The sequence below is a fragment of the Plecotus auritus genome (assembly GCF_963455305.1).
Source record: "Plecotus auritus genome assembly, chromosome: 9".
Lineage (NCBI taxonomy): Eukaryota > Metazoa > Chordata > Mammalia > Chiroptera > Vespertilionidae > Plecotus > Plecotus auritus.
The window spans coordinates 28,038,249-28,064,208 of NC_137783.1; the positions used below are offsets into that span (position 1 = coordinate 28,038,249).

At 42.2% G+C, this 25,960-nt stretch overlaps 1 protein-coding gene across 1 annotated transcript in view; it reads left to right on the forward strand.

The window, feature by feature from the left end:
* The window catches only part of LIPA (lipase A, lysosomal acid type), a 33,100-nt gene extending 11,212 nt beyond the window's left edge, over nt 1–21,888 (forward strand). Inside the window, exons 4-10 of the mRNA XM_080688061.1 lie at nt 2,746–2,944; nt 4,048–4,157; nt 5,490–5,626; nt 10,506–10,652; nt 11,318–11,389; nt 19,064–19,135; nt 20,394–21,888. Coding sequence (XP_080544187.1) covers nt 2,746–2,944; nt 4,048–4,157; nt 5,490–5,626; nt 10,506–10,652; nt 11,318–11,389; nt 19,064–19,135; nt 20,394–20,627 — 971 coding nt within the window. The 3' untranslated portion in view covers nt 20,628–21,888. The remainder of the gene's footprint in view (nt 1–2,745; nt 2,945–4,047; nt 4,158–5,489; nt 5,627–10,505; nt 10,653–11,317; nt 11,390–19,063; nt 19,136–20,393) is intronic.
* The last annotated feature ends 4,072 nt before the right edge of the window (nt 21,889–25,960 follow it).

Genomic DNA, 25,960 nt, shown 5'->3' on the forward strand with positions numbered 1-25,960 from the left:
TCCTTCTTCTCTCTCACCCTCCTGCCTGTGACTTTGTTCTAATATTATTTTATTAAATTTATACATTCATTATTATTTTATTAGCCATTATTTATTGAGCTTTACTGTGTATCAGCCACTGTATCTTTCCCACTTTAGAAAAGGACCTTGAGTAAATGCTACATGGGTTTCATAGTAAGAACCAAGGTCTGCTTCATGCCAACGCCTTGATCTTTGTGATTTCCTCCTTGTTCTTTTGGTTCGTTCTTGCACCTCAGCTGATTTCTCACACCATTTTAGAGCCTGACCAGTGGAGCCTGACCAGACACTGCCCCGGCAGAGAAGGCCAGTGGCTTGGGGGGCAGGAGGAACTTCCCCATTCACCCGGTCATCTTCCTCTTGGGAGACTGTGGGCTCAGCAGATTGATTTTTGGAGCCTGAGTAATCCCCTCCTCACTTCCACCCATGTTTGGGTCTAATCGCGGCAGGCAGCACTGTGATGGGTCATCATCGGGCTGCTTCCCTTTGCTGACTCTGTGCTATTTAGGTGACCATGATAATGTCACCTGCCCTCTCTGGTCCAAGATGCTTTAGCCCTCCCCTTCAGTCCCCAGCCCTCCCAGAGCTGGTTTGGGACAGACAAACTAATTGTAGGGCACAGCTGGGGAAGGCAGCCCTATTCTTATCATATTAGTTTGTTGCTCAGACACACCAGGCCTCAGGTGCTGAAGTGCATGGACCAGGCTGGTCCTTGGAAGAATCGCCTGAGCGGGCGAGGTTGAGTATCATGCCCCTGTCTCCCATTCTCTGTCTCCTGCACCAACCAGAGATTACTTTCTTCCAAGCATTTGGTCCAGTTCCCTGCAAAATAGCTTACCCTCTTTGGGCCGTCATCCTCTGAGGGCTTTCTTTGTGGTCTAGAACGACTTCTCTCTGGCTAACCTCCTTTCCTATAGCAAAGAAATGACAGTGATGGACCCTGGTATCAGACATACCTGGGTTCATATCCCAACTCTCCCACTTACTGGTACTCACTCTCAGTCAACCGTGGTCAAGTTACTTGACTTCTCTTAGCCACAGTCCTCTGTCTGCTAAATGGGAATAGTACCAGCGTCACAGGATGTTCACCCCAGTACCTTAGAGCTTATAAGCACGCAATAGTAGCTAGCTATTATTTCAATGAGCTTTTCTCGGCAAGGTGAAAAGAAATCCAACTAACAGAAAGAAAAAGTTGTCCATTCACTTCCCATCTGAGTATTCAACAAATCAGTCTTCTCCTTATTCGTTGATATTTTACAGTCCTCATTTGCACACATCATTGCTGCATAGCTGTAGTACAGAGTAGACTGTAATTTTGTACTTTACTCTTCTTCCCCCCCTTCAAGGCTATGTTATAAGCTTTCCTGTGCCACCACAGTCCTTGTCGTTGATAGCTTAATTATTGCACCAGTTAGGTTGAAATTAATTATTTGTCCCCTCGACCATTAGTTTATTTCAAGTGTTTCACTATTATAAAGAATAGGCAGAAGGCACAGGGAGTTCTTATTTATTCATTTTGACCTATGTGTCAGTCACTGTACCAGACACTTATCTAACTTATTCCTCTTTTTTTAAAAAAATATATTTTATTGATATTTTACAGAGAGGAAGGGAGAGGGATAGAGAGCTAGAAACATCGATGAGAGAGAAACATCGATCAGCTGCCTCCTGCACACCTCCCACTGGGGATGTGCCCACAACCAAGGTACATGCCCTTGACCAGAATCGAACCCGGGACCCTTCAGTCCGCAGGCCGACACTCTATCCACTGAGCCAAACCGGTTTTGGCTAACTTATTCCTCTTAACAGCTCTTTAAGGAACTAAGACTCAGACTGGTTAAGCAACTTAATAATAATTAGAACTAATGTTTATTCAACTCTTACTGTGTGTCAGACGCTTTGCTAAGAACTTTTCATATAGTGTCTCATATCTCATTACTCCCTGTAAGGTACATAATACATTTCCGTGCTGCAGGGGGTGATATAAATTTCAGGGGATGTTGAAATGCTGTTCCCAAGCTGCACAGCAGAACTAGGAGAGAACAGGTTTGAACCCAGGAGGGTCTGACGCTAAAACTCATGGTCAGTATAATGTCAGCTTCATGATGGTGAGGTTTCTCTCTCTCACTTATTTCTGTTCTCTGTAGTGTCCGCAGCATATAGTTGGGTTGCTTGGCACATAGTTGGTGCTTAATAAATGCTTGTTTAATGAATGAATGGATGCTTTTAACACTGTTAGCAGCCAGAGGTCAGGTTTCTTTGACTTCCAAATCTTTGTTTTTTTCTGCTATATTACTGTCTCAGTTATGGGTGAGTAGAAGATAAATTTACATATAAAAATATATATGTTTGTACACATATATGGATATATATGTTTATGTATACTTATGAATTTTGTCTGTGTGATATTTTTCTTTTGGTTTGTTTTGTTAGGATGCATTCTGAGAAATTACTGGAACAAAGTATAGAAACATTACATAAGTTCTTTAAAATACATTAAAAACTTTTTGATGATTAAGTCAATGTGTCTTGTTACTAGATATGCAAAAATAGTCCAGTGTCACTGTTACCTTGCCAACGCTTTTAAAAAAATATTTTTACTAATGTTATATAGGAGTGCATTGCTACCTTAATATTTTAATTTATTTCTATTTCATTATTTGCTTTAAGATTCACGCTTGTTTAGAAACTAGGTGCTGTTAGCTCCTAAACATAAATGTCTTTCAGGTCCCAAACCAGTGGTGTTCCTGCAGCACGGCTTGCTGGCCGATTCAAGTAACTGGGTCACAAACCTACCCAATAGCAGCCTGGGCTTCATTCTGGCAGATGCTGGTTTCGACGTGTGGATGGGGAACAGCAGGGGAAACACCTGGTCTCGGAAACACAAGACCCTTTCAGTTTTTCAGGATGAATTCTGGGCCTTCAGGTATATTTGGCTTGATTTTGACAGGCATCTAGTTCCTTAGTATCCTTAACGCAGACACCAGGGCGGCAGATAGATGGGTAACTCGGTGGACCGTGAAATATTTTAAACCTTTCTAGGAATTTAATAAATAGCAGTAAGGTAAATTTTAAATATGTGATTACATTTAAGAATTAGATTCAAGTAGGAATTTGTAGTTATATTGACATTCCTGGTGGTGTGGGAGCTGCTGGGTAAATTGTGTCCCAGAACCTTCTTCCTCCCTCCAGAAACACACATTCCAAATGTTCACGACTCTGTATCCACACATTTTCCTCTTCTCTCTTTGACTTCTGGTTCTACCAGTTAATCACTGTGTGACACTGGGCATGCGTACTAGCACAAGCTCTCTGTGTCTCAGTTTTCTTCATGTAAAATGGGGATAATAAATTCCTCTGTTATAAGGTTATTGGGGGATTAAAGGCGAGGATACAGGGAAAGAACCTGGTACATCATAAGCAGTGTCAACAATTGGCTCATCTTTCTCCTGATGACGAACGCTCACATGTCCACGGGTCTGGGCTCTGTGTGGATACCAGGCACAGAGAAGAGCAGGCTACGGGTCCTCCAGACCTGCTTCCCATTTGTAAGACTGGAGCCTACCTGAGGACGTGAAATGCAAGGAGAGCTTTACCGAGGACATGTGCAGCGACAGTCACTTTATTTGTAAGAGTGGAAAATTGGAACCTACTAAATGCCCATTCACAATGAATGGACAAATTCAGTGTGGTCTATTTACCCCATGAACAACCTACAACTATGTGCAGCAGTTTGGATGTAGCCTAATACAGAAGAATGCGTACTGTGGTCCCATTTATAGAAAAGTTAAAAAATGAGTAAAGCTAATTTATGGTGTAAAAAATGAGGATAATGGTTACCCTGAGAGGCACGATTGGAAAAGGGCTCAGGGGACTTCTGCAGTTCTGGTAGTTCTGTTTCCTGTGCTCAGGCATGGTTTCCCAGCTGTGGTCAGTTTGTGATAAGTCGTCAAACTGCACAATTACTATTTGTGTGTGTTGCATTTGTATGTAATGTCTCAATGAAAGAGTTCCATTTTTGGATTACAGTTATGATGAGATGGCAAGTTATGACTTACCAGCTTCAATTAACTTCATTCTGAATAAAACTGGCCAAGAACAAGTGTATTATGTGGGTCATTCTCAAGGCACTACGATAGGTATGTATGTAATAAAGATTGGAAGTTGATATAATGTATTATTGCAGAGTTTGCATTTGTTCTGAAAAATGAAATATAAAAAATGTTAGCTTAAGTAGACTTTTATTTATTATCATCATCATCATTATTATTACCACCAAGCAGAAATAATGAATAGGGCAAAGAATTTTGGTAATATTTTATCTTCTCTGGAAATTCAGACTTTACTATAAATGCATAAGCCATGCTGTTCATGGTTCTCTTGAATTTAAAGGTATTAAGCCACAGCCTATTACGTATTTTTCTAGTTAAGCAACATGGGGATGTGAGAGGGTAGAAAACAGGATTCATAAGTGCAGAGACTTTTAAAAGGAAAACAAGAAAGTACACTGACTTAAAGTTAAGTGGAATGAAGCTAACTACACAGATGTAGTCTTGTTACTTAGATATGCAAAAATAGTCCTGTTTCATTGTTACCTAGTCAATGCTGTTACACTTTTATTTATAAATAGTTTTTAAAAGTCATATGCATTTTTATTTGTGGTGATTATAAAAGTAATATGTGTTCATTGTAAACAAAAATAGAAAATGAGCCAAGTTTAAAGAAAATGAAAATTGCCCATAATTCTAGGAAACAAGAGTTCCTCTGATTAGGGACTAGGAACCCGTCCCGTAATTTGAATAATTCCCTCTTTTAGTGTTTACTGTGACCAGTGTCTTTATGTTCATGTCACATGGTCTCATTAGAATACACACTCAAAAAGTAACGTGGGTATCTTTTAGCCTTTCTCATTCATTAAGTTAAGCATTTTTCTTCATTCATATTTCTTGACTTGTCTACTGAATGTCCTTTGTCCCACTGCACTCTAAAGTAGCATTCTAACGCCAAGTTTAAGGCTGGCAGTGACCTGAAAGGACGCTAAGAGGTATTATATCCCTAGGGCACGCTACATGTGCCAGTCATTTCTGAGTCATTGCTAATTTATTTGAATGGCTCTGTAAATTGTTCTTAGGAATATGGATGTGCTGGGGCCCTCCCAAACTGTTAGGATTACAGTCTTTCAGGAGCTCGGTTTACATTATTAAACGAACAGGAAACATCTTCTGGTTTTAGCAACGAAGATTTCTTCCAGGGCATAACTAGGTTGAAAAGTTGAAACAAGCTCTTAAATACTTGATTTACTAGTTTAGTCAAACTCAGTGTTTCTGCACATAGTTCAGAGGATCCCTTTCAAGTGTTTGCCTGCATGATTCTCAGGTTGCCACTAGAGGGCGTCACACACAACTGCCCTTGCTTTTTCAGAGAAAATTCCAGAGGATCAAATTCCTGTTACCTTCCTTTTGTTCGCACAGGTTTTATAGCATTTTCACGGATCCCGGAGCTGGCCAAAAAGATTAAGATGTTTTTTGCCCTGGGTCCTGTGGCTTCAGTCGAGTTCACTAGTAGCCCTCTAGCTAAATTAGGACGGTTTCCAGATCTTCTCTTGAAGGTACTTAACCCACCCCTCCCCCAATTTCCTTTCCAGATCTGAAGAATTGGCCATTAGTGGGAGAATTTGTGCTTTTCTCCATTATGGTTTGCTATCAATGGAAAGTGGGATTTCTCTTTCCAAGGTTTTTCTTTTCTCCCCCTTACCCCTACTTCCAGATCCTGGGGAGTCAGGAAAGGTGTATCATTAATTCTGCACCTGAGGCCCATGTTCATAGTTAACATATCAGTGCAGATATCCACTGATCAAGCAAAGAGAGCACAAGAGAGTCTGGGAGAAGGTAGCTTAATCCTCTTGGACTTGCCTTTTATTCTACGCAGTGAGTGGTGCAGAGGAGTAGGCAGGAGGTAGGAGAAGGAAATGCACCCTTCCCACATACATGCCTGACCCTGACCACGACGAGGGTGATCTAAACACAAGCCAGTAACCTCATGGGGGCTTAGCCCTTGAGCTGTGTGACCCCGTGACCCCAAGCTCTATTCAAGAAGGAAGCGGTTTTTATGAGGAGTTGAGAGACAGCTGAGGCCAGATGGTCCATTAGGCATGCATTATATATTTTTATGTATGACACGTTTAAACCCACACCGATATGAAATCCCATTCCGGCATATATACTACAAATCAGGAATAGCACATCTACTGGCCATTTAAGAGACTTTCATAAGAAATACAGCCTGTACTCTGAGCTTAGAATCTTACTCTCACATAAGATGGGTTTCTCTGCATAGGTGACCAGATATGCAGATAAGATGTGACTTCCTTAAACCAAATTAATTTATAATGCGTTGGGTAATACCATTAAAATTTTCATTATAAACAATTGGAAGATTACAGATTAAGTGTCCTTTACCGTAGCTTCTCTTGGTGCCTTCTTCATAATTAAGCACAGTGCTCACTTTAGGGTCTCTTTCTATAGACCTTGTGTGTGAATTTTCAGAGAGACATATATTGTTTTGTTTTAATGTAGACAGTATTCAACTGTGTATATTGTTCTGCAGATTACACTTTTCACTCTTGAAGAGCTGTTATGTTAATGCATAAAACTCTATCACATGCTGCGTAGTAAGTTTTCCATTTATAAAGAACTGCTACCGTATTAAGCCAGATGCCTGTGGTGGATATTTAGGTTGCTGCTGATTTGCTGTTGCTGCATCCTTGTACCTTTTTTTTATGGAGAACTGAAACTGCTGTGTCATAGGAATGTTCTTGGAGATTGTGATTTAGTAGCTTTGTAAACATACAAACTCCCCTCCCCACCTTGGAGATGGTGTTTTGTTAAATCTGCAGTGCGGTCCAGGATCTGTACCCTACATGTTTTTAATGCAGGCCAAACAGACTGGTATTTAGGAATTACTGATCCAGACATCAGTGTTTTATAATATCCCGGAGAGTGACAAAGTGAAAGAGTAAAACCTTTGAATTTGCTGTTTTGGGAAGAATATGTTACTTCCATGAAAGTTGAGTGTCATAACTCTTTCTCAGAATACAAAGGTATATATTAGAAGACATCAGGGTGGAGAGGAGCAAGCCTGTCCATATCAGGTGAATTTTCCTTTTTTTGTAATGCTGTCCTGCTTTGCAGTAATTTTCAGTGGAGTTTGCCATAGCAGTGTTTGGGTAACAGTTCTGAAGTGCAAGACTGTTACTTTACCTTCGTCAGTCAAAAGGAGAGCTTGGCTTGTTGATTTAAGTCACTGACCCTATTAACTTGTTAGTAGAGAACCTCAAACATATATGCATTTATTACATGTGACTATTATGTAGACTCAGAGCCACGAGTTTTAGAAACTGACGCCTTTTCATGACCCTTGACCTTATCTGCATGTGGTGTTTACTTCCTGGTTCTCCCCAGCTAATATGAACGTGACTAATCTGGAGGAAAGGGAGTTCAAGGAGTGCTGGTATGGGTCTTTAGGTATCCATTGGTTGCCTTGGAGAAGACAGATCGCAGGCTGTAGCAGACCAAAGTTGCCCTAAGAGTTTTGAATACAGCCCATGCCATGCTTTAAGTTAAATTAGTAGTACATTTTTAAAAAGCGGAATATTGAACATGGAAATCTTGATAATTGATTATTAGGGAGGAATAAAAAGGAAGCTGTGTACTACAAAGCAGTTGCACACATTAGGCTGTGCATAGCTTCCCAGGTTGCCTAGCCATCACTCGGGGCAGGGTGGCCTGTTGCGCGTGCTGTTTTATCACGTACCTTTACACGTCTTTGCTGGGACTGTGAGGAAGAATCTGTTCCATGACTCTCACTGACTTCTGGTGGTTTGCTTGGTGTTCTTTGGCTTGTGGAAACATCACCCCAAGTTCTGCCTTTATCTTCACACTAGAGGCCCGGTGCACGAAATTCGTGCACAGGGGTGTGCGTGTCCCTCAGCCCAGCCTGCAACTTCTCCAATCTGGATCCCTCTCACAATCCAGGACTGCTGGCTCCCAACCGCTCGCCTGCCTGCCTGCCTGATTGCCCCTAACCGCTTCTGCCTGCCAGCCTGATCACCCCCTAACCACTCCCCTGCCAGCCTGATCAACGCCTAACTGCTCCCCTGATGGCTGGATTGCCCCTAACTGCCATCCCCTGCCGGCCTGGTCACCCCCAACTGCCCTTCCCTGCTGGCCTGGTCACCCCTAACTGCACTCCCTTGCCAGCCTGGTTGCCCCTAACTGCCCTCCCCTGCAGGCCTGGTCCCCCCCAAAATGCCCTCCCCTGCAGGCCTTGTCCCTCCCAACTGCCCTCCCTTGCAGGCCTTGTCCCTCCCAACTGCCCTCCCCTGCAGGCCTGGTCCCTTCCAACTGCCCTCCCCTGCAGGCCTGGTCCCCCCCAAATGCCCTCCCCTGCAGGCCTGGTTCCTCCCAACTGCCCTCCCCTTCTGGCCATTTTGTGGTGGCCATCTTGTGTCCACTTGGGGGCGGCCATCTTGTGTGTTGGAGTGATGGTCAATTTGCATATTACCCTTTTATTATATAGGATGGCACTTTCCCTGTGTGTGTTCAGACCTCCCTCTGTGTCTATGTCCAGATTACCCCTTTCTATAAGAACACCGGTCAGATTGCTTAGAACCCACCTAACGACTTAATTTTAACTTATTTCCTCTGTAAAGACCCTCTCTCCAAATAAGGCCACATGCTGAGGTACTAGGGATTAGGACTTAAGTGGATTTGACAGGGGGGCAGGGGGGGGGGGCGCACAATTCAACCCATAAAACTGCTTTTGTTGGATTTGAATTTCTCACTCCTGCTTGACCTTCCAGAGCAGTGTCGCCAACCTTTTGGACCTCACGGGCCACCAGTGGTCCGCAGACTACCGGTTGGCGACGGCTGTTCCAGAGGGTGGGCATCAGCAAAAGTGTAAGTTATAAGGGAACAAATTTGGGTTCAATTAAGGAGGATCTTTTTCTTATTTCCTGGTGCAGAAGTATGTGAAGATCTGCCTTGGGATCATAGTGATTGCCCCAGAAATACTTGAGCCAGGTTCGGGGCCGTTGGTCAACACTGATATAGACTAGGAGTCAGCAGGCTTTTTTCTGTAAAGATCATGAGAGTAAATATTTTTGACTTTGTGGGCCATAATGGTCTCTGTTGGCAACTACTCAACTCTGCCCTTATGGTATAAAAACAGCCAGAGAAACATTTGAGTGTAAAGAAATGAGTGTGACTGTGTTGCAATAAATTTCATTTATAGAAGTGGGCATGTTGGCAGAGGAGTAGTGGGGAGTCATTGTTTAATGGGGACAGAGTTTCAGTTTGAGATGTCGAGGGAGTTCTGGAGATGGAGAGTGGTGCTGGTTGTACAACGTGAGGGTATTTAATGCCATTGAACTGAATACTTGAAAGTGGATAAAATGGTAAATCTTGTGTTATGTGTTCCACCACAATAAAAAAAGTATGGCCCTGGCCGGTTTGGCTTAGTGGATAGAGTGTTGGACTGCGGATTGAAGGGTCCCAGGTTCGATTCTGGTCAAGGGCATGTGCCTTGGGTTATAGGCTCAGTCCCCAGCCCTGGTTGGGCCCGTGTGGGAGGCAATCAATTGATGTGTCTCTCTCACATTGATATTTCTTTCTCTCTCCCCCTCCCTCTCCCTTTCCCTCTCCCTCTCCCTTCCACTCTCTAAAAATCAATGGAAAAATGTCCTCAGGTGGGGATTAAAAAAAAAAAAAGAATAAAAAAATATGAAAGAAAACAATAGGCAGTGGGCAGCCATTGGCCAGTGGAATCAGATTAGATGTATGTGCCCGTTGCTGATCAATCACAGTTTTGACACTTTCTCGAAAGTCACTACCAATTCACCAAAGTCAAGTGAAACTTGAGATGGCCCTGGGATGAGTGATTATTGAGGCCCCTTTCCACTGTAAAAGTCCGCTGCAAATTTACTGGATTTTCTGCCTCCCTTTCTTCATTTGAAACTTTAAATGCACATCTATAACATCTGCTGTTGCCTTAGTAAACAGATTGCTAAGGTACCCTAGTTTGAACGTCCACTGGTTACCATTTCTCTTCTTGTTGAAAATTTATCTTTATTGTTGGAAGTATTACATATGTCTCCCCTCATTGACCCCCTGCCCCCCTCTCCCATTGCCTCCCCACTCTCCACTCCCCCCAGGCCTTCACCACACTATTGTCTGTGTCCATGGGTTATGTATATATGCATGTAAGTTCTTTGGTTAATCTCTTCTCCACCCCCTTCCCCTTTCTTTCTGAGATTCATCAGTCTGTTCCATACTTCCATGTCTCTGGTTCTATTTTGTTCATCAGTTTATTTTGTTCATTAGATTCCACTGGTTACCACTTCTCTCCTACCTCTGCTTCTGAGGTGGTCACGGAGGCCCGTGTAGCAGAATGAAATGTTGAGGTGTTCTTGGGTTTCTTTTTCTTTGCAGGATTTATTTGGGGCGAGAGAATTTCTCCCCCAGAATGCATTTTTGAAGTGGATGAGTCTGCATGTCTGCAATCATGTCATTCTGGAGGAGCTTTGTGGAAATGTCTTTTTCCTTCTGTGTGGATTTAATGAGAGAAATTTAAATATGGTATGTATGTTTATAATGAGACTTGCTTTAACTTTCAATGATTTTATCTATGAATATGCTTATTTGTGTTGGAACATGCTGGAGAGGTAGGAATGACATTTATTCTAGTGATTTGTTTCTTTTAAAAATTATATAATTGTTTAAGTTTGGAATGGTCATTCACACACATTCTAGTGTGTGTGTACAATAATTAATTTATTTTAGAAAATATAACCTCTTGGCCAGCACTCTGCTGGTGTTCTAAATATATTTGTAGTCTGTAATGTTGCCTTTCAAAAACAGGTTTTAATATTCTGGAATGAAGGTTCTAGGGAATTTTTTTAAGTGACAGTAAATGTTCTTGTTTCTGATGATAAATGTAAGGTATAATTGTTATATAAAATTTTGGAAATCAGAAAAGCATGAAGAAGAAAATAAAAATGAGCAGTTATCTCAACCCAAACAGCCCCACGGTTACCCTGTTGCCATGTACTCTGTGTGTGTGTGTTTGTACATATTTTTCTATGACATATTTGTAGTCAAAGAATATTTTCCTCCTCTTAATGTCGTATCATTGAGATTGTGGCTCTGTGGTTTTTAATGCTTTGAAGGGCAAAATTTGTGTATTATCAATGCCTCCTTAACACTGTTTTTTAAAATTCTTTATTTCAACTTTCTTTTTGCAGTCTAGAATATCTGTGTATGTGACACACTCTCCTGCTGGGACTTCCGTGCAAAACATGATACACTGGAGCCAGGTAGGCATTCCAGGAGGGCAGTGGGATTTGTGTCAAATCAGCGTCGGGAAGATCCGTGCATCCCATGACGTACCTCTCTGCCAGCCCTTCCTGCTTCTCTCCTCAGCCACGTTTCTGTTGATGGTCACTTGTTTTCTTTATGTACCCTGTCACCAAATACCCCTGCCTTTTGGAACATGTTCTACCCTCTTACCTAATGGACAGTTTCTAAAGAGGCCCAGTTCTTGTCACCTCTGGGGCCAGTGCACTTTTGTGGGGAGGATGACCCGCCGAGTTGAAGGCAGTTGCTGAACTATCCAGCTTAGTGACCATTGCAGGCCACGTGTGCTGTGTCATGCGCCTCAGCCAAGTACAGCTGACCCCCAGGCCCCACGGCTCAGGGGCCCCTGGGAAGGAGGCAGCCTCGGCTGTCGGACCACCTGCTGTATATTACAGGACAGGGTTGCTCCACCCCTCTGGGTGCAGGCCTCCACCACGTGCCGGATCTGCAGAAGAGCTCGTGGGTCGGCTGCAATCCAGGCTTTTGTTCTTGGCGCAGCCCCTTTAATCTAGCAGCTGGCCGGATCTGCAGAAGAGCTCGTGGGTCGACTGCAATCCAGGCTTTTGTTCTTGGCGCAGCCCCTTTAATCTAGCAGCTGGCCGGGGTCGAAGGCCGCAGACTGAGGCTGGGCTCTGGGGCCCCATTGTGGTTTTAGGTTCTAACCACATTGAAATGTGTCTTCGGACGTTTCCAAAGCCCAGATGCACTGCGGAAGGCCGTCCTGCCCTTCGCCCTTCTGTTTGCTGAGTCATCTTTGTCGAGAAGAATTGCTTTTCTGCTGTTTCGTAGGACCTTCTCCTTGATTCTCCCTCTTTGGGCTGTTGGCCAGGGGCTGCCACCCTCTGCCTGCCAGGGTGCCTGCTGGCAAAGGCTTCTGCTGACGGTGTGGGGTCTGAGCACTGGCAGGCTGAGGGCTATGATTCAAGTGTGAAGTTTGGGGGTTCCTATGGTGGGAGTTTGAGAGTGCCCTACAAGGTCATTTTATTCATAGTACATTCAGAAATTTACTTCTTGTTTAAATAATTAGCATTCCATTTTATAAAAACAGTTCCAAAACATAGCTTGTTTGTTTTTTTGCATGGAACTCTATTTTTTTATGTTTCCTACTTTTTAAAAAATAGGTTTTTTAAATTAAAAGAATTTTTCAATTACACTTTATATTCAATATTATTTTGTACTAGTTTCAGGTGTACAGCATAGTAGTGGACAATCCAAAACCTAGTTCTTTACTGGGCTTTTAAATTTAGTTTACAGATGTTATTCTCTTTATAAATCTGACAAGTTTTGGAGACCCCTTGTCCCCCCGCCCCTCACCAAGCCTCCTTTAACCCCCTCACTGACCATGCCCAGAGCCCAGGAACTCGGTCTGATTTGAAGAAGGCTGGTCCTAACCTATCTTTACAGTGTTGTCCAGAGATACTTAGGGAGCTATTAAAAATTCAGGTTCTTGGGCCTACCCATGACCTGTTGAAAATTTAAATTCCTGGAGGTATGTCCCTGGGATCTGCATTTTAGGAAGCTCCTCACGTGATTCTGATGTTCTCTATCGTTTGAAACCTAGTGCTTAAAAAATAATGTACATTAGGTAGAGTCTTTAAAACATTGTAAAAAGACATTTAATATAATTTAAATTATACAAGTAGTATGTATTCATTATGAAGTTTAACAATACATATGAGTACAAAGAAGAAAATAAATTACCCACATGTCCCCTAACTGGGATAACTACTAGTAGTATGTTGGTATATTAGGGGAAGTTAAAATTTTCCTTTACCCTCTTAGGGTTTCTGACTGGGACTGACCTAAGACATTAACAGGAGAAAAGAATACAAATTTCATTTACATGTACATGGGAGCCCTGGCAAGAAAAACGAAGACCCACAGAAGTGACTAGGCCTAAGTGCTTATATACTAGATTGAACAAAGTAGCAACTGTGGAAAAGTAACTAAAATAAATACAGGACACTAAAGGAAATAAGAGTTATTTTAGTCAGTTTTTTTTTTTTTTTTTTTTTTTAAAGAAAAGGAGAGGGAGCCTTAACCGGTTTGGCTCAGTGGATAGAGCATCAGCCTTCAGACTGAAAGGTCCCAGGTTCAATTCTGGTCAAGGGCATGTACCTTAGTTGCAGGCACATCTTCAGGAGGAGGTGTGCAGGAAGCAGCTGATCGATGTTTCTCTCTCATCAATGTTTCTAACTCTCTATCCCTCTCCTTTCCTCTCTGTAAAAAAAAAAAAATCAATAAAATATATTAAAAAAAAGAAAGAAAGAAAGAAAGGGAGAGGGAGACAGAGATAGAAGCACTGATGAGAGGGAAACATTGATTGGCTGCCTCTTGCATGCCCCCTACTGGGGATCAAGCCCACAATGGGGGCTGAACCTGTGACCTCTTGGTGCACGGGATGATACTCAACCAGCTGAGCCACACCAGCAGAGCTTACCCAGGTCTTCTTGTACAGTTTTCTCTAGGCCTCCCCTCTATCTCTGATATTAAAAACAGTTCTTCCTTCTGGTATAGGGATGGCTTCTTTCACATGGGAATTTTATATCTTGCTTCAAAGGAAGGTCAGAGTACCTTCCTTGCATCTGCTGTTTTTCACATTCCTTTAAACCAGTCATTAAAACGGCCAAAGCAACATATTTTGTGGTGGCAGGTCCTGAACTCTCTCAGTGCCATCTTCTATTATTTTTTCTGTATAATTGTTTTCATTACAAAAGTAGGATTACACTCTGCACACGTTAAACATTTTTAATTAAATAGCTTTATATTTGCTAAGTTGCTGAATCAGAGATGCCATCATAGAGCCTTAAAATAGTTTTTGTTTCTCATGATACAGTGCAGACATCAGTGGCACGGGATCGTGGTGGAGGGGGTGTGACAGTGCTCCCGGAAGTCACGCAGGGTCCCAGCTCCCTCCGCACTGCAGCTCTGCCGCTGCTGGCATGCTGCCCCTTCTGCCCGGTGGAAGCCGGGTTGCCTCCATGTGTGTTCTCGCCCCCAGGAAGGAAGCCTATAAGGGATGTGGTTCTTCCCCTGGTGGCCATGTGCTTAGCAAAAGCTTTAGGGATTAAGGAAGTAAGCAAGAATGGGCAATTAGCTGTCTCTGCTGTGATAAAAAGAAACCTTTCCAGGTCAATAACTAAAATTTAAAATATTTGTAACATCAGTTTTCCTTTGCTTAAATTATTATTATTAATATTTTAATTATTATTGTAATTGTTACTGTTATTTTTGTTACGATAGCTTATTTTTTTTTGCATTAGTAAACCATTCTGGGACATATGTTCTTGAATTAAAGATCTTTCATTACTTTCTTAGGGTGCAGTTGTAGAAGTAGACTTAGTGGTCAGAGGAAGGCATATTTTTAAGATTTCTGATACAGATTGTACTTTAGAAAGGTTGAACCTATTGACCATTCAAGACATAAAAATAATTTTTAAAATGTCACTTTAAAATCCATCTATCCTAATATCCTAATAGTATAAGTATTTCCTCCTAATCTTTGGTCACATATGATTATCATATAAGTATAACCATAGAGCTTGCTCACTTTCATTTTCTGACTTTTTCCCCACTTAATATTATTTATAAATATTATTCATATTTCTCTTTCTAGTTTGTTATCTTTATATTTACAAAAGTGGCATACTGTTGTGTCTATTTTTTTTAAAAAATATATTTTATTGATATTTTTACAGAGAGGCAGGGAGAGGGATAGAGAGCTAGAAACATCGATGAGAGAGAAACATCGATCAGCTGCCTCCTGCACACCTCCCACTGGGGATGTGCCCGCAACCAAGGTACATGCCCTTGACCGGAATCGAACCTGGGACCCTTCAGTCCGCAGGCCGACGCTCTATCCACTGAGCCAAACCGGTTTCGGCCTGTTGTGTCTATTGATATAACATGATGTATTTAACCAAATAGTTATGATTGGACTTTAGCTTATTTCCATGTTTTTGCTACTACAAATAATTATCTTCTCATTTCTCTTCTGAGATTTCCTATGACGCTAAGCACAAAAGTCAAGTTTAGAAGTTCAGTCTGAGCCCTAGGCAAGTTTTTCCTGTGTGTTCCATACTCACTAGGGTGCTTTATGTAAATGCTGAAAGACATATGTGAGGAAGCGATGCACTGTCTGCAGTGGGGAACAGCTTGCGCTGGTATTTTTTCACTGACAGCCAGAGCGAGAGCACAGGTGCTGTAAATCCATACTTGGTTCTGCTTGTTAAATGTGCCACAGGTATTTAAACTCTGTCCTTTGCAATGGTCAAAAGCAGATGCTAGCATTTCTCCTGTAGAAATCCCCTGTGGCTTCTAATCTCACGCCTTCTTTTATTGTATCAGACAGTAGAATTTTAGGCAGTGGATAAGACCTGGAACCTCACATGAATCAACAGCAGTTCCGACAGAGGACGTTTTTCCTCTTTACCAGATGCCACCCTCTGGCCAAAGCTTGAACAGTTTCCAGTTCATTTGGGTTGCTGATTTTGTTTTTTTTTTTGTTTTTTTTGTTTTTTTTAAATAAATCTTTATTCAGATTATTACAATTATTTCTCCTTTTTCCCCCCATAGCTCCCCTCCACCCCTTTCCCACCCCACCTTCTGCCCTTACCTCCCCCGCACTGTCCTCATCCAAAGGTGTATGATTTTTGTCCATTCTCTTCATGAACCCCCCATACCACTTTCCCCCTGAGAATTATCAGTCCACTCCCTTTCTATGCCCTGATTCTATTATATTCACCAGATTATTCTGTTCCTCAGGTTTTTAATTCACTTGATTTTTAGGTTCGCTTGTTGATAGATATGTATTTGTTGTTCATAATTTTTCTCTTTACTTTTTTCTTCTTCCTCTTCTTTAAGAATACCTTTCAGCATTTCATATAATACTGGTTTGGTGGTGATGAACTCCTTCAGCTTTTTCTTATCTGTGAAGCTCTTTATCTGCCCTTCAATTCTGAATGATAGCTTTGCTGGGTAGAGTAATCTTGGTTGTAGGTTCTTGCTATTCATCACATTGAAAATTTCTTGCCACTCCCGTCTGGCCTGCATAGTTTCTGTTGAGAAGTCAGCTGACAGTCGTATGGGTGCTCCCTTGTAGGTAATTAACTGTTTTTCTCTTGCTGCTTTTAATATTCTCTCTTTGTCTTTTGCTCTTGGCATTTTAATTATGATGTGTCTTGGTGTGGTCCTCTTTGGATTCCTTTTGTTTGGGGTTCTGTGGGCTTCCTGGACTTGTAAGTCTATTTCTTTCACCAGGTGGGGGAAGTTTTCGGTCATTATTTCTTCAAATAGGTTTTCAGTATCTTGCTCTCTCTCTTCTTCTGGCACCCCCATAATTCTGATGTTGGTACGCTTGAAGTTGTCCCAGAGTCTTCTTACATTATCTTCAACTTTTTGGATTTTTTTTTTTGCTTTTTGCTTTTTCGGTTGAGTGTTTTTTGCTTCTTTGTATTTCACTTCTTTGACTTGATTCTTGTGTTCCTCTATTCTGTTTCTGGGTCTCTGTATAATATTTTTTATTTCAGTCAGTGTATGTTTAATTTCTAGTTGGTCCTTTTTCATATCTTCGAGGGTCTCGTTATATTTATCGGCCTTTTCTAGGATATTCTTAAAAAGTCTTATAACGGTGGTTTTGAATTCTATATCCAGTCCTTTGTTTTCCTCCATTTCTTTCGTTTGTGATCTGATTCTTTGACCCCGCATTTTCACTGATTCCCTGAGTTGGTAAGGTAGATATTTGTGCTAGGTTTCCAATATGGCCCAGTGGGTCTGCTTCCCCAGTTAACCTGAGGTGGACACTCTTGGTGCACCCCTTTGTGGACTGTGTGTACAGCCTTGTTGTAATTAAGTCTTTATTGTTGTTGGTATCACTGGGAAGAATTGACCTCCGGGTCAGTTGGCTGTAAGGATCAGCTGTGTCTATGCTGGGAGAAGCCCGGTGCTGGAGACAGCCCTATAGGATTAGACTTGCCAAACTGCAATAGCCTCTGTGCTCAGCTTGGATGGGGTGGAGCCTCAGGCTTGGCTTCCTGTCAGCCCCGCCCCTGCGCGCACGTGCGCTTTCAGTCCTCCGCCTTCCCCAGCTCGAGTCTCCGCCCGAGAGTCCAGACTCCCCCCACAAGAGCGTGGGTCCCCAGGGGCTCGCCTGGAACTGGGGTTCACTGCAGTCAGAACTGGGGCTCAGTGCAGTCAGAATCCTCTGACTCCCCTCCACTAGGGAAAGCCTGTGGCAACCCCCGCAGCCTTTGTGCGCACCAGCGCGTACGCGCGTGCGCACTTTCAGTCCTCCGCCTTCCCCGGCTCCCGAGTCTCCGCCCGAGAGTCCAGACTCCCCCCACAAGTGCGTGGGTCCCCAGGGGCTCGCCTGGAACTGGGGTTCAGTGCAGTCAGAACTGGGGTTCAGTGCGGTCGGCGGCTTCCTTCCCCCTTCCGCCAGAGAAAGTCAGCCAGGCTCTCAGCCGCCCTTCCTCTCTGCGCACACAAAGCCCCTTTGCCGTACCTCCAATTCTCTGTGAGCTTTTCTCCTTCCTTCTAGTTGTAGAATTTTCACTCAGCCTGCTTTCCTGTGGTTCTGGATGGTGTCCGTTCTGTCTTTTAGTTGTAGTTTTGAAATTGTTGTGCTAGGCAGCAGTTTAGGTGTTTACCTATGCCGCCATCTTGGTTTCTCTTTCTGGGTTGCTGATTTTGGATTTAAGTCTTGACATATTTTTAATTTGGGGATACATATAGAGGAGGTGTGAATTTGAATTATTTAAAAGTTTAAAAATAAGTGCCTTTTAAAATACTTTTATATCAGGCTATCTATGCATAATTTAAATTTTATATACAATATTATTTCATGACTCTAGTTAGAATTGTGCTGGTGTGCAGTACAATTTGGTGATTATACTGATACTGGTACTTGAGAAAAAGTGTCAAAACAATAAAATCATTAAAATGTTAAGTAATATAACTAGTCAAATATAGTAGATATATAGAAAATATGGACTTCATATAGAAGCATACAGAAATATGTTAATCCATATATAAATATACAGTGATTATATTTATTCATAGTTATGTGATTTATAATTTATATTCTAATCCACATACATATATATTAATCTATATATTGCATGTAACATATATATACATATATATAAAACTTCCCTAAGTAAGATAGTTAACTTTTTGAAAAGTTTAAGATTTACATTTCAGTAAAAAATGTCAGCATGAAGTTTATCCAATGAGTGTGACCATCGATCTAGGGTGGGGTAAAAGTAGGTTTACAGTTGTTTGTATAGAAAATAATACAATAATTAATAAATAACATAAGAATAAGCTCTGTGTTTGCATACTCACAGCTGTCAATCTACTTTTGCCCCAATCCTGTATAATTTATAGCCTGTCTATAGCTGCTTTATTGTGTCCTACAATAGCTGTTTTCCAATCATACAATAAGAAATTGAGTCACTTAGTAAAGGACAGCCAAGTAATGCCACTTATTTTGAATTACAGTTTGGAAATGAAGAGTAAACCTGAGTATTGGTATAAAATTGATTTCTGAGGGCGTGGCTAACTCTAGCAACCTGTGATGTTATCTCAAACATCTGTGTCAGATAAACTTTTTGTCCAAATTATCTTCTTTCTAGACTTTTAAGTTGCAAAAGTTCCAAGCCTTTGACTGGGGGAGCAGAGCCAGGAATTATGTTCATTACAACCAGGTAAAGTCTTCAAAGTCTTTGGAAACAGTGGGCCCTGCAAACTCATCAAGGAAGCCAGCCCGAGTTACCAGGATTCTGGGCTCCGGGCTGTGGAAATGTTTGGGAGAGTTGACTAGATAGTGTTTCAGTCCCACAACAACCCGAGCTTTGTGGTTGGTGTAGTGGCCTGGGCGTTCCCTCTTCGTTATTTCCTTGGCCCTGTGTAACAATGGTCACTCTCACTGTTGTCGTATGTGACTCACCGTGATCAGGAACACAGACGTGGAGTCAGACCAGCCTACGTCTGTGATCTGGTCGCTGGAGGGCCTTGGCCAAATGACATTACCTAAGCCTTTGCTCCCAAATGCAATTAACTTACCATTGTTTTCATTTCTAAATATATATTTTATTATTGATAGCATTACAGATATCTCCCATTCCACACCCCCCACTTATACTCCCTCCTCCCTGCCCTGACGCAGCCCCCCGGGTCTTCACTACCCCATTGCCTGTGTCCATGGGCTCTACATATCCTATATAATAAAAGCATAGTATGCAAATTGTCCCCTTGACCAGGAGTTTGTCCAGGAGTTCGACCAGGGGTGGGGGCCGGCCTGGGGAAGGGAGGAAGTACTGGCCAGCAGCCAGCAGCCGTTAGGGACCCTACCAGTGCATGAATTTCATGCACTGGGCCTCTAGTAAGTATATAAGTTCTTTAGTTTATCTCTTCTCATCCCCCAACCCCACATCAAGGTATGTCAGGCTGTTCCATGCCTCCGTGCTTCGGGTCTTATTTTGCCCAACTTACCATTTTTGAGTGCTAAGTACTCTGAAGTGTAAGGCACTTTGCCATGTTTTACTTAATTCTCACAAATTCCCTACGGTTATTATTATTATTAAAGATGAGGAGACTGAGGCTTAGAGAACTTCAGTGACTTGCGTTACACCCCAGAGGGAAGAGGAGTATAGAAAACTATGGACTCCAAAGCCCCTTCCCGGGTTCTGTCTCTTTGAATCAATGACTTGGGAGAATACCTTCCTCCCGTCGGATTTAAGCACTTGGTACCAAGCCCACCAGGATCCTGTTCTAACTGTGCTCTCATTGTGGGTTAGGTTTATTTTTGTTCCGGTAACAGTGACCTGAAAAGTAAACAGAGTGATTTTCAAAATTTAGTCTTTAATACTCAGTGAATGAATCCGTGCTTAATGGAGATTGCCGGCGGTGGTTTTGTAAATTAAAGCAACCGTGACCAAACGTTCTGTGGGTTTCCCTTTATAGACTTACCCTCCTGCTTACCATGTGAAGGACATGCTCGTGCCAACTGCCGTCTGGAGCGGCGGTCAGGACTGGCTTGCGGACGTCAAGGACGTCAGTGTCTTACTGACCGAGATCACCAACTTGGTGTACGATGAGTGCATTCCGGAATGGGAGCACCTCGACTTCATCTGGGGCTTGGATGCCCCTTGGCGGCTCTATGAGAAAATGATGAATCTAATGAGAAAGTATCAGTGAAAGCCAGAGAGAGAAATTTACCATGAATACCATGATCAAATCATGTTAAAAATTTGTTGGCTTAATTTTTCTAAAGTACTTGTTTTTCTTTCCCAGGCTTTTTATCTTTTCATATCTAAGAAAATTATGATGTTGAAGATGCCGTATTTTCTCCAGTTAGGGTAGAAACACACTTGTTTTTTCTAAAAAAATTGTTTAATCATGGCCAAATATGCAGCTCGTGTCTTAACAATAATATAGTTTCTCTAAGTCTTCTAAAAATATCACTGACTTGTGAAAGGTCATAGCCAGTCTGCTTATCCATACAATTTAAAATATACTATATTGCTTTTTTTTACTCCACACAGGACACATTGACCTCTGTGTTGGACTTTTTAAACTGTTATTCGTTGGTAAATAACCTGACACTGCCTCGAGGAAAGCTCAGGGTGTAAGTATCCTCTTCTCATCTCTTGGCCTTAAAAGGCTCTCCAGAGGAATGGCCCTGAGTTTAGGGATCTAATGACACTCTCTCATGTAGTCACTCTGGGTGCTGAGTCAAAGCCAGTGACACCCCAGCCGTGTCACTGGGGTAATAAAAGTCCTATAATGCATTTTATCAAATCTATCTGTGATAGCCGTTATTTAGCAAGTGTTTACATTGCTTAGAGGAAGCAAAATAATTTCAAAAACAAATTCTGCTCATTAAAGCACAACAACTGTATTTCAAATACTTGAAGACGGATGCACACAACCTTCTATATCCTTGAACTCTTCATTGTGAGGCAGGTCGTAAACCCACTTGTTTGAGAAGAAAAGTCCTGTGGAGAGACGATGCCACTAGTTTTCCTCAAATGAATGTACTCTCTCAGCCAGTGGCTGGAGCTCCGCAATGATGCGTGTAAAACAAAAGCCCCAAGGCCGCCCCCGAGAAGTGTCCTCATGCATTTGATGCGAGAGGAGTGTGACCATGAATGCTTTCAGATCTCAGTGCCAGGAATCGCTTCGTTTTTTAGTTTTGTGTGTGACCATGTTTTTGCTACTCCTGATTTGCATCCCTGTGTCAGGAAGCCCAGGTTCAGCTGCTTTTCTCACCGCCTTGTTTCCTACAGTTCTGTCCGATGGGCAGAATAATATTGATACGTGTTTCTGATATAGTTACTTCAGCTGCAATAATCAACAATACTTGGTATTGGCTACTATGTGGAGACAGCATAATACTTCCTTGTAACATATAAAAAGTCTTATTTAAACTTTTCAATAAAACTCAGTGAGTCTCAGAGGCTCGACGGATTTAGTGTGTGTCTTCTTTATTTAACAGCCCTTCTCCGCTTCCCTTTCTCTTTTGGTAAGACTTGTGCTTTTCTTTCTCATCTTCTCCCCCTCTTCCTTACTCCGTGTAAACCTCACTGATACTGCCCATGAACGCTTGATCCTCTCCAGTGGGCAGCAGAGAGTGTCTCAAACACAAGGAACATCAGGGATAGTTGGGAAGCACTGGCCTTCAGTGTCATCTTGCAGGGTCCACAGAGGGAGGCTGAGTGGACACTGGGTAGTGATTCTAGCCGTGGGCAAACTATGGCCCGCGGGCCGGATCCGGCCCATTTGGCTATTCTATCCGGCCCGCGGAGCCGAAAGAGCGGAGGGTTCTCTTGCTCTCCCCTCCGCTCCTTTACTTTGAATTTATATTAGTTCACACAAACACGCCATCCATGCTTTTGTTTCGGCCCTTCGGTCCAGTTTAAGAACCCATTGTGGCCCTCGAGTCAAAAAGTTTGCCCACCCCTGGACCCCATCTGCAGGTAATGGTCTGTTAAAGGCAGGACCATGGGTTCAAGGACTGTCCATCCAACTCCCTCCATGAACAAATAAAGCAACCAGAGCTGGCAGAGATGAGTCATGTTTCAAGGATCATAAATCTAGATTTTAGGGTCTAATGTGATCTCTCCTATTACTCTGAGCTTGAGGGCAGACGATATATCTTACCCCAAATCTAACACAGCCTAGAGCAGCCTTGGGCAAACTACGGCCCGCGGGTCGGATCCAGCTGTTCTATCCGGTTCTCTTGCTCTCCCCTCCGCTCCTTTACTTTGAATTTATATTAGTTCACACAAACACTCCATCCATGCTTTTGTTCCGGCCCTCCGGTCCAGTTTAAGAACCCATTGTGGCCCTCGAGTCAAAAAGTTTGCCCACCCCTGGCCTAGAGTATAGTGAGTCAATAGAAATGTGTGGACTGACAAAATGTGTGAAAAATGATGAACTTTGTCATTTAGCGAAATAAAATTAGGTGCACAGGTAACATCTGGGACTGCACATTTTTGGAATCTGTGTTTCCATGGCAACCACAGAAAAGAGTAAAACTACGAGATGCAAAGGATATACATCCCCAGGAGGATGCCACTCTCCTTTGACCAAGGCCAATCAGGTGCAAGATTCGTTGCTAGGGCTGGAAAGAAAGGAACGGTGAGCAGGTGTTTTTGTTTGTTGTTTTACACCAATAGTGGCAGAGAGCTCATTGGAGAATGGCTTCAGTGCCATAGGTGACCTGATTTCTCTTGCTTTGGTTGTGGCCATGGAGGCTCCCATAGATGCCCTTGAAAACCTGTGGTCATTAAAGCACCAACACACCAGGCCATAGTAATAAGCGGGGGCTTCATTCTATAGCGCCTACCTTTTATTGGGGTGTTTTTCTTTCACCCCCTTTCCAAATCCCTGGGAGTTTTCTTCAGTATGTGGGTCAGTCTGGAGGTGGAAATGCTGCATAGCCATTCTCGCCCCAGTTTTATATCTGTAATGGGACTGCAATAATGTAGCTTTGTTTTATCCTTGGCTGAGAGCACAGAACAAGGTTGGAGCATGTGCCTCAAGAATTTTGGTAACGAGTTTGTAGGAGTTCTGATTACCTTATCCACCAGGGCTGACTGGCAGACCTTGAATGATGGGTGAATGATTACTCTGACACACATTTCTGTGAAAGAGAAGGCTAAGGGGCTGTTTTGCCTTAGGAGCAAAAAAGCCCTGTTTGCCTGCCTCCTTAGGCTTTTATTGTCACAACAGCTTGAACTAAAATTAACCACTAGATACAACCAGCAGGGTAAGCATCCTTGAGAAAGCACCTGCATCTGTAGTGTCTTTCAAACAAGGGCATTTTGAAGTCTAAACATAAAGATTCTAGTAAAACACCCAGGACTCAGACTTGTTTGGAAAAGTCAAGGCAGGGTCTGCCACCTTTGGCAAGGTCCCCCAGAGGCCTCTGGCCTCCCAGGTAATCCTCTTCACAGACTTTCCAACCAAGCCCCATGCTTCCCCACACTTATCAACTGCATTTAATATATTTCTAATGCCTGGCTGGTGTGGCTCAGTGGTTGAGCGTCAACCTACGAACCAGGAGGTCATGGTTCAGTTCCCAGTCAGGGCACATGCCCAGGTTGCAGGCTCCATCTCCAGTGTGGGACGTGTAGGAGGCAGCCAATCAATGATTCTCTCTCATCATTGATGCTTCTGTCTCTCTCTCCCTCTCCCTTCCTCTCTGAATTCAATACAAATATATTTTTAAAATATATATGTATTTCTACTGAGCAGATCACAAAGATGTCCACAGACCCGTGTGGCAAGAAAAAGACTAGTTAATATTTGCCCACTTGGAACTCTTAGATTCTGTACTGTACTTACATCGGCAAAGCCACTCACCAAATAACTGAGAACAAAATTATTATTTTTCATTTGCCACAAGAGGGCACTCTTGGCTTTGCTTCCAAACCTTTTCAGAAGGAGGTTTTCTCTAGTCCCTTTCTCTGGGGAGCGGCAGAGAGCTGTTGATGTATGAGCCAGTTTGTCATTGGAGGACTGGTAAAATCAACCATGTCTGTGGTCATTTCTAGGATTATGACTAATCCTGTCTAATGCATAACATCTGAAAAATGTTCTCAAAGAATAGCGGTGTCTGGAATGTGACATGAAAATAAAAATTTGCCTAATAGAGTGGTCAGAACCTCAGACTTGGGGGGAGGAAATGGAAATGTCTTTAACCTTAGTCCTCACACTTAAAAAGGACCAACATTTAGACTGTTGATATTATCTCCAAATGATGAAGATTATTCTGTGTTTGTGGTTATTAAAGGCCTTAATTTGTTCAATGTAAACATTTAAAATACACTAATTTTAACTCTTGTTGTTTATTTTGTAACATATGGAGAGATTTTCAAAATGTGACCCCTGAAAGGCAACATCGGGTTGTAATAATTCTGATTTTTAAAAAAATTGTCAGTAATTAATTCAAGAGTATTTATTGTATTGTTTTAGGTGCAGATTTCAAGTTCAATTCCAAACTAAGCAGAAAACTCTCTGTTTTAGTAGTATAAACACAAATACTTTTTCATTTTACATTGTGCCTTCTGGATTTTTAAAGCCTTCTCATAAGACTTTGATCTTTGCAACAACCCCTTTGACAGGTGAGGTATTTTCTCTGTAAATCATTCCCATTGGGAATGATTTTATATGATATATATTGCTTATTTTAAATAGGTTGATGAGAGTTCCAATATCAGTAGAAGCACCCACACATATGTGACCCAGAAGAATCACAAAGAGAAAGTGTTTAAAACCAAATATACACCAGCATCTGTGTCATATTCTTCATCATCATTCCCCCTGTTTTGGCATGGATAATTAACGTTTTCCCAGTCTTTTGTAAACTGTCCTATAAATGCAACTTCAGTGCCCCATCCCGACACCACTTTTGATGTAGGGGCACGTGTCTTGAAGCTGACACTGACCAGGTTTCGCTCTCAGATTGGCTGTACCTTGCTATTTAACTCTAGCTAGTCTTGACCTTTCTGAGGCTGTCTTCACTTTTACAACCAGGGATTAGATTATCTACTCTCTATGAGTCTTGATGTGTTACAGTTGTAAAACATTGCAACACTTTTCATCTTTCCTATCCAGGAATAATTGTTTTAGTTAGATGGATAATTTTTTCGGTTAGATAGATGCTAAGACAGTTTCACTTTATTTTAGAAGGAAACAAACATGAAGGTCACACACAAGAAGAGCATATGTCATAGGTAATGCACTTTGCCAACTACATGTTCTATTTTTATGGGAGGGGGCAGTACCCGAAGTCTTTTGTTAAGTTGGTACCAAATAGCATCTAGATTGTATTAAACATGCATAGACTTGGTTGTTGTACTCTCAGAGAAGTGATGTGATCTCTGGGATAGCTAGAGAGGAAAGGATTCCTGTACTCTAGCCCTGTCAGAAAGACCTTGCCAAGATAAAAATAATACACAGGAAGTCAAAATCAAAAGGAGAAGCACAAGAAACAGTGTGGCCGAAGTCCTAATACCATTTGA